The following is a 12,794-nucleotide window of genomic DNA, read 5'->3' as shown; positions in this document are numbered from 1 at the left end:
AAATGCCCTAAAAACAAGTTGTTCAAATCTGTTTTCCAGTTTTATGCATATGCATCAGTAATGGGAGGATGGAGAATAAATGAAACACTATGTAATATAAAACTGATTAAACAACTCAAGTCTGGCTCCTCTCCTCCATTCCTCCGTCAATGGCATTGTGCTTTGCAAAATGTGCATAGACTTATACATTGGACTCCAAAATCCCAGCCTTGTCTTGATTGTGCCCATTTTAAATCCATTAACTAACCCATTTAAATTCCAAACGCTGTTGCTCAATGTCATTGAGCATACAGTACGAGTCAAAAGTTTGGACACCAACTCATTTAGGGGTTTTTCTTTATTTTTACATTGTAGAATAATAATGAGGACATCAAAACTATGAAATAACACATATGGAATGAAAAGTGTTAAACAAAACAAAATATAATTTTATATTTGAGATTCTTCAAAGTAGCCACCCTTTGCACAGTCTTGGCATTCTCTCAACCAGCTTCATGAGGTAGTCACCTGGAATGCATTTCAATTAACAGGTGTTCCTTGTTAAAAGTTTCCTTGGTGTGTTTGAGCCAATTAGTTGTGTTGTGACAAGGTAGGGATGGTACAAAGAAGAGCTTTGACCAAATAGGGCTAAATCCAAATTATGGCAAGAACAGCTCAAATAAGCAAAGAGAATCGACAGTCCATCATTACTTTAAGACATGAAGGTCATTCAATCCGGAAAATTTCAAGAACTTTGAAAGTTTCTCCAAGTGCAGTCGCAAAAACCCATCAAGCACTATGATGAAACTGGCTCGCATGAGGACCGCCACACCCAGAGTTACCCCTGCTACAGAGGATACGTTCATTAAAGTTACCTGCCTCAGAAATTACAGCCCAAATAAATGCTTCAGAGTTCAAGTAACAGACACATCCCAACATCAACTGTTTAGAGGAGTCTGCGTGAATCAGGCCTTCATGGTCAAATTGCTGCAAAGAAACCACTACTAAAGGACACTAATAATAAGAAGAGACTTGCTTGTGCCAAGAAACACAAACAATGGACATTAGACCGGTGGAAATCTGTCCTTTGAGATTTTTGGTTCTAACCACCATGTCTTTGTGAGACGCAGAGTAGGTGAACGAATGATCTTCGTATCTGTCGTTCCAACCTTGATCACACCTCCTTTTCCATGCTTCGTGTGGGGGTGCTTTACTTTGCTGGTCACTGTCAGTGACTTATTTTGAATTCAAGGCACACTTAACCAGCATGGCTACCACAGCATTCTGCAGCAATACGCCATCCCATCTGGTTTGTGCTTAGTGGGACTATCATTTGTTTTGCAACAGGACAATGACCAAACACACCTTCAGGCTGTGTAAGGGCCATTTGACCAAGAAGGAGAGTGATGCAGTGCTGCAGCAGATGACCTGGCCTCCACAATCACCCGACCTCAAACCAATTGAGATGGTTTGGGATGAGTTGGACCGCAGAGTGAAGAAGAAAAAAAAGTGCTCAGCATGTGGGAACTCCTTCAAGACTGTTGGAAAACTATCCAGGTGAAGCTGGTTGAGAGAATGCCAAGTGTGTAAAGCTGTCATCAAGGGAAAGGATGGCTACTTTGAAAAATATAAAATATATATTTTGATGTGTTTACCACTTTTTTGGTTACTAAATGATTCCATATCCGTTATTTCATAGTTTTGATGTCTTCACTATTATTCACTACAATGTAGAAAATTGTTTAAAAAAAGCAACAACCTTGAATTAGGTTTGTCCAAACTTGACTGGTACTGTATTTCAATGGACCAATGCATTGGGCTTGCTCGCACGCACACAGTAAACACTCACACATGCCATATATGTTTGCGTGTGTAATTGTTCCTACCTGTCGTGATCTCAAAGCAAGCATTTGATTAGGGTTGAAGCTCCACGCTTGGCAGCGTATGAGAAAGATAATGGCTGAGGGCTAATTGCTGGTGATTGTGCTTGCGTGGCTCTCTCGCATGCTAACGTTTCAGAGTCATTATGCAGGAGGCTTTTAGATTGAACCGATATGCTCTACAGAATGCAGCCTACTGCTGCCCCACTCTATGGGCTGCCTGCATTCACAATGGTTAGCTAAATACACTACTTTGAACTGGCAGCACTAGCTTGTCAATGTTTCTTCCATTATTGATCTTGCCCTAAGTGAGTCACATTGACCTCCGCCCTAGCAGAATTAGCCAATCACTGATCCAAAAACTATTATGTTCCGACTACTGCATCAGTGTAGATATAGGCTGATACCACCCCAGCTAGCAATTCTAGGAAAATGGAACGTTTTTTGTAACGTTACCCATTATGGTCCCCTGATGTTTTAGGGTTCAGTTTTCCGTTAGTTACGGGAACATTCTATGCATGTCAACAAACATCTCCCGTGAATCTATTTAGCATGTTTAGGCGTTAAGAGTTATTTCCTTAATCCCAAACAGAATTAACCTAGAACATGGTTACCATGTTCTCAGAATAAACAATATTCATATTCTACACACGTTTAATGTGACAATGCAAGAACATTCCAGTGTCCAGTTTTCTGAGGGTTAGGAGAATATTCCAACGTCACACCCAACATTTTTTATGTAACCGTTATTTAACTAGGCAAGTCAGTTAAGAACAAATTCTTATTTTACAATGACGGCCTACACCACACAGAACATGGTTGCCAGAATATAATATATTACATGATCTCGACACGTTTCACGGGACACCGCAAGAACATTCCTGTGTCCAAGAAGGTTTAAAACATGGGACCATGACAGAATGTCCTGGTCCCATGTAGGTTATTGGATAATTCACTGCTTGTTCCCGAAAGACGTTTTTAGGACGTCGCCTGATGGTCCCAAAGAAACATCACCCAGTGTTACTGTTGCCAAGCCCATCAAGGACCTGATCCATTCAGAGCTCTGTGTCTGTTGGCAAGGTGAGGAACACACACACACACACACACAATGCTTTCAATACACAGCATTTTCAACATACATATTTGACACAAATGATCACATTGTGCATGGTCATTTATACAGTCATTACTATTCAACATGTTCTTACCTAGGACTTGAACACACCTGCTCTTGGTTCATTCCGATCATCCCGCTACGCCACGTCTGCTTGCTGTAAACTGTACCGCGTGATAGTAAACCCATGATACAATCAATGTGTACAAATGCTTTTGCTGTACTGCATGATTGTACACATTGATTGGATTGTGGGTTCACTAAGGCATTAGTTAAAGTTAGTTGACTATAACATTATGATGACAAAGATGTAGGCTATAAATGTGAACTGTGTGCGCGAGTGATCAGGGGTGTATTCATTCAGCCGATTCCGTTGCATAACGTTTCTTAAACAGAAGCAAACGGAACGAAATGGTGAGGGACCTACCTATTTTTGCCCCCCCCAAAAAAGAAGATTGTTTGTCCAATAGAAACTGGTTGGACGAATGACTCGACCCTGGATCAGCTAGATGCAGGCAAGTGTGTGCAATGCTGTACTGAATGTGTCGCCGTCTGTCACCTTAATTACTCCAATGTCTCTCGACCTGTGCACCTAAGTTATAAACTTTCATTTGTAGGCTAGGTTGCAGCAACCGCATGATGATTATAGGGCAAATCAGAGTATCATGTAGTAGCCTAAACTTATTAATGTTACATTGACCTGGGTGAATGAAATATGAATGACAGACATCCAATAAGCTGTAATAGAAACAAGGCCATGGTCATATAAAAAAAAAAAGTCCTCTCTAATCTTAATACGGCACTGACCGGCATGGCTGTTGGTCACATGTTGTGTTTGTCCGTTATTCCAAAACACTGGACTACAAGTGTGAATCCTTAGCCTAGGGTTAACAAGTGCTTGTGTAAACACAGGATTGAATCGTATCACAAGAACAAATCGTACTACACCGGCTCCAACACCGACACTCGTCGGAGGTGGCAGGGCTTGCAAACTATTAGACTACAGAAGGGAAGCACAGCCGAGGGCCTACCAGATGAACAAAATCATTTCTATGCTCGCTTCGAGGCAAGTAACACTGAAACATGCATGAGCGCATCAGCTGTTCCGGAAGACTGTGTGATCACGCTCTCCGCAGCCGATGTAAGACCTTTAAAAAGGTCAACATTCACAAGGCCGCAGGGCCAGATGGATTACCAAGGCGTGTACACCGAGCATGCACAGACCATCTGGCAAGAGTCTTCAATTTCTCCCTGTCTGAGTCCGTAATACCAACAGGTTTCAAGCAGACCACCACAGACCCTGTGCCCAAGAACACTAAGGTGACCTGCCTAAATAACTACCGACCCGTAGCACTCACGCCATGAAATGCTTTGAAAGGCTGGTTATGGCTCACATCTACACCATTATCCCAGAAACCCTAGACCCACTCCAAATTGCATACATTACAAACAGAGCCACAGATGAAGCAATCTATATTGCACTCCACACTGCCCTGTCCCACCTGGACAAAAGGAACACATACAGTTGAAGTCGGGGAGTTTACTTACACTTAGGTCATTAAAACTCATTAAAACTAGTTTTTCAACCACTTCACAATTTCTTGTTAACAAACTATAGTTTTGGCAAGTCGGTTAGGACATCTACTTTGTGCATGAAACAAGAACATTTTCCAACAATTGTTTACAGACAGATTATTTCACTGTATCACAATTCCAGTGGGTCAGAAGTTTACATACACTAAGTTGACTGTGCCTTTAAACAGCTTGGAAAATTCCAGAAAATGGATGTCATGGCTTTAGAAGCTTCTGGCTAATTGACATCATTTGAGTCAATTGGAGGTGTACCTGTGGATGTATTTCAAGGCCTACCTTCAAACTCAGTGCCTCTTTGTTTGACATCATGGGAAAAAATAAAAATCAGAAAAACAATTGGAGACCTCCACAAGTCTGGTTCATCCTTGGGAGCAATTTCCAAATGCCAGAAGGTTCCAGGTTCATCTGTACAAATAGTACACAAGTATAAACACCATGGGACCATGCAGCCGTCATACTGCTCAGGAAGGAGACACGTTCTGTCTCCTAGAAATGAACGTACTTTGGTGCGAAAAATGCAAATCAATCCCAGAACAACAGCAAAGAACCTTGTGAAGATGCTGGAGAAAACAGGTATAAAAGTATCTATATCCACAGTAAAGTGAGTCCTATAATCGACATAACCAGAAAGGCCGCTCAGCAAGGGAGAAGCCACTGCTCCAAAAACACCATAAAAGAAGCCAGCCTATGGTTTCAACTGCACATGGGGACAAATATTGTACTCTTTAGAGAAATGTCCTCTGGTCAGATAAAACAAAAATAGAACGGTTTGCCCATAATGAACATCGTTATGTTAGGACGAAAAAGGGGGAGGCTTGCATGCCGAAGAACATCATCCCAACCGTGAAGCATGGGGGCGGCAGCATCATGTTGTGGGGGTGCTTTACTACAGGGACTGGTGCTGGTGGGACTGGTGCACTTCATAAAACAGATGACATCATTAGGGAGGAAAATTAGGTGGATATATTGAAGCAACATCTCAAGACATCAGTCAGGAAGTTAAAGCTTGGTCGCAAATGGGTCTTCCAAATGGACAATGACCCCAAGCATACTTCCAAAGTTGCGGCAAAATGGCTTAAGGACAACAAAGTCAAGGTATTGGAGTGGCCATCAAAAAGCCCTGACCTCAATCCTATAGAGAATTTGTGGGCAGAAGTGAAAAGGCGTGTGTGAGCAAGGAGGCCTACAAACCTGACTCAGTTACACCAGTTCTGTCAGGAGGAAGGGGCCAAAATTCACCCAAATTATTGTGGGAAGCTTGTGGAAGGCTAACCGAAACGTTTGACCCATGTTAAACAATTTAAAGGCAATGCTACCAAATACTAATTGAGTGTAGTGAAATGAATCACTACTATTATTGTGACATTTCACATTCTTGAAATAAAGTGGTGATCCTAACTGACCTAAGACAGGGATTTTTTACTAGGATTAAATGTCAGGAATTGTGAAAAACTGAGTTTAAATGTATTTGGCTAAGGTGTATGTAAACTTCAGACTTCAACTGTATGTGAGAATGCTATTCCTTGACTACAGCTCAGCATTCAAAACCATAGTGCCTTCAAAGCTCATCACTAAGCTAAGGACCCTGGGACTAAATACCTCCCTCTGCAATTGGATCCTGGACTTCCTGATGGCCCACAGGTGGTAAGGGTAGGTAACAACACATCCGCCACGCTGCTCGTCAACACTGGGGCCCCTCAGGGGTGCGTGCTCAGTCCACTCCTGTACTCTATGTTCACTCTGACTGCACGGCCAGGCACGACTCCAACACCATCATTAAGTTTTCTGATGACACAACAGTGTTAGGCCTGATCACCGACAACAATGAGACAGTCTACAGGGAACAACCTCTCCCTCAACGTGATCAAGACAAAGGAGAGGATTGTGGACTACAGGAAAAGAGCAGCCCCATTCTCTTCGACGGGGGTGTAGTGGAGCAGGTTGAGAGCGTCAAGAGCGTCCACAACACCAACAAACTGTCATCCCCATCAGGAGACTGAAAAGATTTGGCATGGGTCCTCAGATCCTTAAAATGTTTTACAGCTGCACCATCAAGAGCATTACTGCCTGTTATGGCAACTGCTCAGCCTCCGGCCGCAAGGCACTACAGAGGGTAGGGCGTACTGCCCAGTACATTACTGGGGCCAAGCTTCCTGCCATCCAGAACCTCTATACCAGGCGGTGTCAGAGGAAGGCCTTAAAAGTTGTCAAAGACTCCAGCCACCCTAGTCATAGACCGTTCTCTCTGCTACCACACGGCAAGCGGTACCGGAGTGCCAAATCTAGGTCCAAAGCGCTTCTAAAAAGCTTCTACCCCCTAGCCATAGGACTCCTGAACAGTTAATGAAATGGCTACAGAGACTATTTGCATTGCCTCCCACCCACCCTCTTCTATAGTGCTGCTACTCTGTTATTATCTATGCATTGTCACTTTAATAACTTTACCTACATATCACCTCGACACCGGTAGCCCTGTATATAGCCCCGCTATTGTTGTTTTACTGCTGCTCTTTAATTATTTGTTACTCTTATCTCTTACTTTTGGGGGGAGGGGGGGTATTTTCTTAAAACTGCATTGTTGGTGAGGGCTTATAAGTAAGCATTTCACTGTAAGGTCTACACCTGATATATTCGGCGCATGTGACAAATACAATTTGATGATAAATTAACCCAAGGCCAGTGTAGACCGGGGCTAAGAACAACGCATTGTGAAAAGGCCTATTTTATGTTAAAAACACTGTTTGGTTGTGTGTGGATATCCATTACCTTGCCAACAGACAAAGATATGTAAATAGATCCAACCAGAGTCTTGATGGGCTCGGCAACAGTAACAAGGTGTGGTGTGTAAAGAATGGGCAGGGGGGGGGAACGTTTTCTTTGAAACCATCAGGCTTCTTTAGGAACGTCCTCGGAACAAGCTGGGTATCTAGACAATGACGGAACATCCTGTTTTAAAATGTATTGGACACCGAAATGTTTTTGTAACATTCCCACGAAAAGTGTCTAGAACATTAATATCTTATATTCTGAAAACATGTTCTGTGTGCGTTTGGTGTCACGTTGATTAAATATTGTCCTAACCCGTAAAAAAAACGGACACATTAACGTTCTTGCAACATCCCATGAAATGTGTCTAAAACATGAATATTCTGAGAACATGATAACCACGTTCTGGGTAAATTCAGTTTAACATTAAATGGAACGGTCTCTTGGAAACAGTCCTTGCACATCACCGGAACATTCCTATGAAAACGTTAGGTAATGACGTAAGGAACGTTTGTTGTTTGCTGGGACTATAACAGACCCACAAACCTGCTCTACAGACACAGATAACGTTGCTTTTACAGGGATAGTGTCAGTACAGGTGTCAAACTACCCACACTGTATCTGCCAAATTACACTGATCAGTACAAGAAGTACTACACTAGAGCTCCAGACAACATCCCTTAGTGCTTCACTACACAAACTGGCCTGCAACGACAACACAACCCTGCACTAAAACGTGTCCCCATCATGCAATAATACTAGACCACTAATGTGACCCTACTGCACCAAGAGTAACAAAGCCCCCTCTCTCTCCCTCTTTCCATGGTTGGTCTGTTCAGCACATTTCTTGTGCCACAATCTGCTGGCTCTGCACTTTTTATTTTTTCCAGGAGCTATTTTTATCACGTTGGACATTTGCATCACAAAAGGAGGCAGGGCCTGTAACTTAATGGAGGAGGAGTGGCACAGATCTTTAAAAAACACTTCAAAGCCAGGGTCACCAGGATTTTTGCTATTTTCGTTGTATTAGGAGTTTTGGCACACATTGAACAGGCGGTATGGAGCTCATTGAATGTAGGGTGTGCTGGGGGTGTGTGAGGGGTGAGTAGGGGGCCTGCTATTTTGAAATCTTTGAAGATGAAGCGGTGGCAGCCTGCGATCAGCTGTGAGCTTAGGCCAGAGGGTCCTTCCTGCCTTCTGCCTCATATTCATCAGGAGATGAGGAGGAAGTCAGGCCAACTGACAGCACTGACAGACACCCACCTGGACAGAATTACACACACCTGGGGGAAAAGACACTCACCCAGAGAGGGCAGACACATGCGCACACAAACATTTATGTTATGTTAACCCACCTCCAACTCTCAACCCTGTCCTTCAACATGCAGTGTTATTTATTATCACTTATGGTGCAGCTTCAAACACAATTCCTCCAGGATTGGCATGGTGAACGTATCAGTCATTTATACAGCTGGATGCTCCATGATGCATGGCGGGTTAAAACAAGGCTTTCCTTCAAGGGTTCTCAGCATGGGATTTACACCTGCAACTCTGGGTTATACTGTAATCTGTTCACCCAAACCCCTCAGCTGTACTAATGATGCATCAACACATACACAGACAGAGCGAGTGAGAAAAATGGAGAAAAATTGTGGCCACTCACACTAATTAATCACAGTGGGACGAGAGAGAGAGAAAGACAGAAAGAGAGAGCCAGAGAGAGAAATAAAGATAGAAAAAGAGAAAGCGAGAATGAGAGCCAGAGGGAGAGAAAGAAAGAGCGAATGAGAGAAAGAGATAGAAAAAGAGCAAGTGAGAGAATGAGAGAGAGAAAAACAGATCGAAAAAGAGAGAAATTGTGGCCACTAACACTAATTAATCACAGTGGGAAATGTCATAGTTGAACGTCATCTTCCCATGACCCCAGGGAGCCAACACGCCGTGGCGTCACGAGAGTGACCCTCACCAGTCTGTCTGACCTCCAAGCAGTGTCTTTATGCAATCCTTAACCGTATCCTCTACATTCCATAACTGTGCTGCTGATCAGAGGACACCCAGAAAGGGAGCAGTGTTTGTGCGCTAGTGTGCGTTTGTGGGGCTGAGGTCACTTACGTGGTGGAGGAATGAGTGGAGGGGCGGAGCTGACATTGTGGGGTGGAGGCGGGAAAGGAGGCGGGGGATGTTGGGAGGAAAAAAGGGGGGCATCTTAGTGGGAGTAGGCTCAGCATCAGAGGGGGGCTCAGAAAGCACCTGCAATGCATGCACCCACACACACATACATACAAAAACAAAGCTCAGACTAGGTAGGTACATTTACTAGCTTAATGCAAGGAGGAAAGATAGGGGGTGTTTCTCACTATGTATACTACCGTGAACATGCAAATTGCAGTACAGGAGGGTCGGAGAGCATGAGTCTAAATCAAAGTATGTGAAACGGAGCACGGAGCACTTCTCGGATGATAATTATGTTAGTACATACACTACATGATCAAAGGTATGTGGACAACTGCTTGTCGAACATCTCATTACAACAAAATCTTGGGCATTAATATGGAGTTGGTCCCCCCTTTGCTCCAATAACAGCCTCCACTCTTCTGGGAAGGCTGTCCACTAGATGTTGGAACATTGCCCCGGGGACTTGCTTCCATTCAGCCACAAGAGCATTAGTGAGGTCGATGTTAGGCGATTATGCCTGGCTCACGGTTCCAATTCATCCCAAAGGTGTTCGATGGGATTGAGGTCAGGGTTCTGTGCAGATCAGTCAAGTTCTTCCACACTGATCTCGACAAACTATTTCTGTATGGTCCTCGCTTTGTGCAAGGGGGCATTGTCTTGCTGAAACAAGAAAAGGGCCTTCCCCAAACTGTTGCCACAAAGTTGGAAGCACAGAATCGTCTAGAATGTCATTGTATGCTGTAGTGTTAAGATTTCCCTTCACTGGAACTCGGTAGTGGACCTCGGTAGTGAGTGTTGCAACCGAGGACAGACGATTTTTTACATGCTACGCACTTAAGCACTCGGCTGTCCTGTTCTGTGAGCTTGTTGATGCGCCTAGATGATTCCACTTCACAATAACAGCATCTTACTTTTTAACCGGGGCAGATCAAGGAGTGAAGAAATTTGACAAACTGAGTTGTTGGTAAGGTGGCTTCCTATGACGATGCCACATTGAAAGTCAGAGTTCTTCAGTAAGGCCGTTCTACTGCCAACATTTGTCTCTGGATATTGCATGGCTGTGTGCTCGATTTTATACGCCTGTCAGCGACGGGTGTGGCTGAAATAGCCGATTCCACTAATTTGAAGGGGTGTTCACATACTTTTGGTGATGTGGTGTGTTTTGAAGCATGCATCGATGCAAGCTTCAGCGAGTATGCACAGGAATATGACCCAACCGTGTAAAAAAACAACGCAACATTTCTTGAAAACAATGTCGGACATTATTTGATCTGACACAAGAGATGTTGCCCATTCAACTAATATGTTGCCTGACTACAATATTTTATCTTGGTACTTTAATAAATACATACCGTGTACATTTGTGGCCAGTTTACCTTCCTACAATACCCAATGTCAAAGCACATAGAAATGTAATATGGCTAACAACTTAGAATTGGTAGCCATCTACCCACAAATAGACAGCTAGCCATATACCTATCATAACACTTGTTTTTCTGTCGTTCTTACCTGTTAAACTAGCTGGCTAGCTAGATTATTACAATTCCCATACAGCTAGCTCATAAGTATGAAGTAAAACATTTGCTTAGTGTGTAAACTTGTTTGGTCTCTATTGCCATTGTCCTGGCTGGAAGAAGGTTCAATGAATGGAGAGGTGCAGGGTGAGGTAATACAGTAGGGGGAAGTGAGAGTGCTTCTCAAATCAATATTTTATGTGTTCTCCACACTTGTCCTCACAAGAATGTACTCCAGAGAACGCCCTCGGAGAATGGACTTGAGCATGAGAGTGCGACCTACGGTAGTATGCATATTGAGAAACACCCAGGGTGTATTTTAGAATATCACATTAAAACAGACACACATTACCTGGATGTTATTTCCTTCTATATTGTGACGTCTTCGTCCCTCTACCCGGCTGATGGTACCAGTTTGTCCCCCAATAACATCAATGGTGCCGCTCTGCTTTCTATTGACCAGGGCAGAACACAGAGTAAACATACAGAATACAACTGGTATCTGTGCATGGAGCATGTATAACAAGTAAGCATAGCTCTTGTTTTTGTCAAGTTAGAAAATGCAGATACATTTCAGGATGTGACCTGGGTATGGCCTTTTGCCTTCAAATTTCATAAACTACAGATGTAGAAGACTTATATAATGCCTGTGACCCCATCACCATCCTCCAGGTCCATTAATTCATGACCTTCCTTATCTGGGTCATCCTCTCACTGCACTCTGCTAACAACACTTCCCCAAAACAACCCCCGTCCCCAAAGACAGATGGGACACTAACCCCTTTCTGTCACTAGGACTTAATCTAAAGTAAACATTACAAGAGGAAAGCATAAAAACTGCATCAAGCAGCAGCCCGATGTGATGCTAAGAGCCACAGGCTCACTAATGCCCCCTCTCTCTGGCCCTCTCTCTGGCCTCTAAAAACACCAGAATATCAGATAAATAGAAAACAAAGCAGCTTAGCCCCGGAAGCTGACACACACATCGCAACTTAAAATGACAGTTTTATGTAACAAGAAAGGTCTACAATAACCCCATTCCACCAACAGCCTCCCTTAGTCTGGACACAGTCATCTAGAGAATGTGGAAAGAATACAATACGTGCTCCTTCAACCAAGCATCAAGTTTCCACTTTCGCCCTTCTGGAGCTGCCAGCGTTCTCACAGCTCAATAGAGTGAGAGAGATGGTCTGTAGTGTAGTGTGGGACCTCGTTTAACACTTTATCCTTTGCACAATGTCGTGTGCATTTGTCATACTCTGACTTCCTGTTTTCCCCCTGGCTGAATAATGCTCAGAATCATATGACCTCCACTGGGGGAACCTTGCTGAGGGAGCGAGGAGGAGGAGGGGGCCTTATATAGAGACCGACCTTTAATTAAGGGGCCCATCTTAGTCACCTTTGTCCCCCTGTCTGTAGTCTGGACCAACCTGACATGAGCCATGCTAAAACTCACAATAGACAGGATTGGAGGAAGCAAGTGAGCGAGAGGGTAGCTGAGGGTAGACGGAAAGAGCCAGAGCTAGAATGAGAGAGCGTGTGTGAAAGAGAGGACAGCTAGAGTGAAAGAACGTGTGAAAGAGAGAGAGACAGCTAGAGTGAGAGAGGGCGAGAGAGAGGGAGGGAGAGGAGGGGCGGGTGTGTGTTTGAAAAAGTCCATCACTCCTCCTTGAGGCGTAGAGCACCTGGTCCCTGAGTGGAACCAGAATGAGCCCATGGGGCTGAGAGGAGGAGTATTTACTAACAGTCTGCTAATGCCTGCTACTACGGGCC

At 43.8% G+C, this 12,794-nt stretch overlaps 1 protein-coding gene across 1 annotated transcript in view; it reads right to left on the bottom strand.

Annotated features, from left to right (window-relative positions):
• fip1l1a (FIP1 like 1a (S. cerevisiae)) overlaps window positions 1–12,794 on the bottom strand; it is a 43,065-nt gene that overhangs the window by 21,814 nt on the left and 8,457 nt on the right. The window contains 3 exon segments of the mRNA XM_029686411.2: window positions 9,445–9,513; window positions 9,516–9,582; window positions 11,374–11,473. Of these exon segments, the coding sequence (XP_029542271.2) occupies window positions 9,445–9,513; window positions 9,516–9,582; window positions 11,374–11,473 (236 nt within the window).

This window comes from Oncorhynchus nerka, linkage group LG17 (assembly GCF_034236695.1).
Source record: "Oncorhynchus nerka isolate Pitt River linkage group LG17, Oner_Uvic_2.0, whole genome shotgun sequence".
NCBI classification, from domain to species: domain Eukaryota; kingdom Metazoa; phylum Chordata; class Actinopteri; order Salmoniformes; family Salmonidae; genus Oncorhynchus; species Oncorhynchus nerka.
The sequence above is the reverse complement of the archived record's forward strand: the minus strand, read 5'-3'. Positions and strand labels throughout refer to the sequence as shown.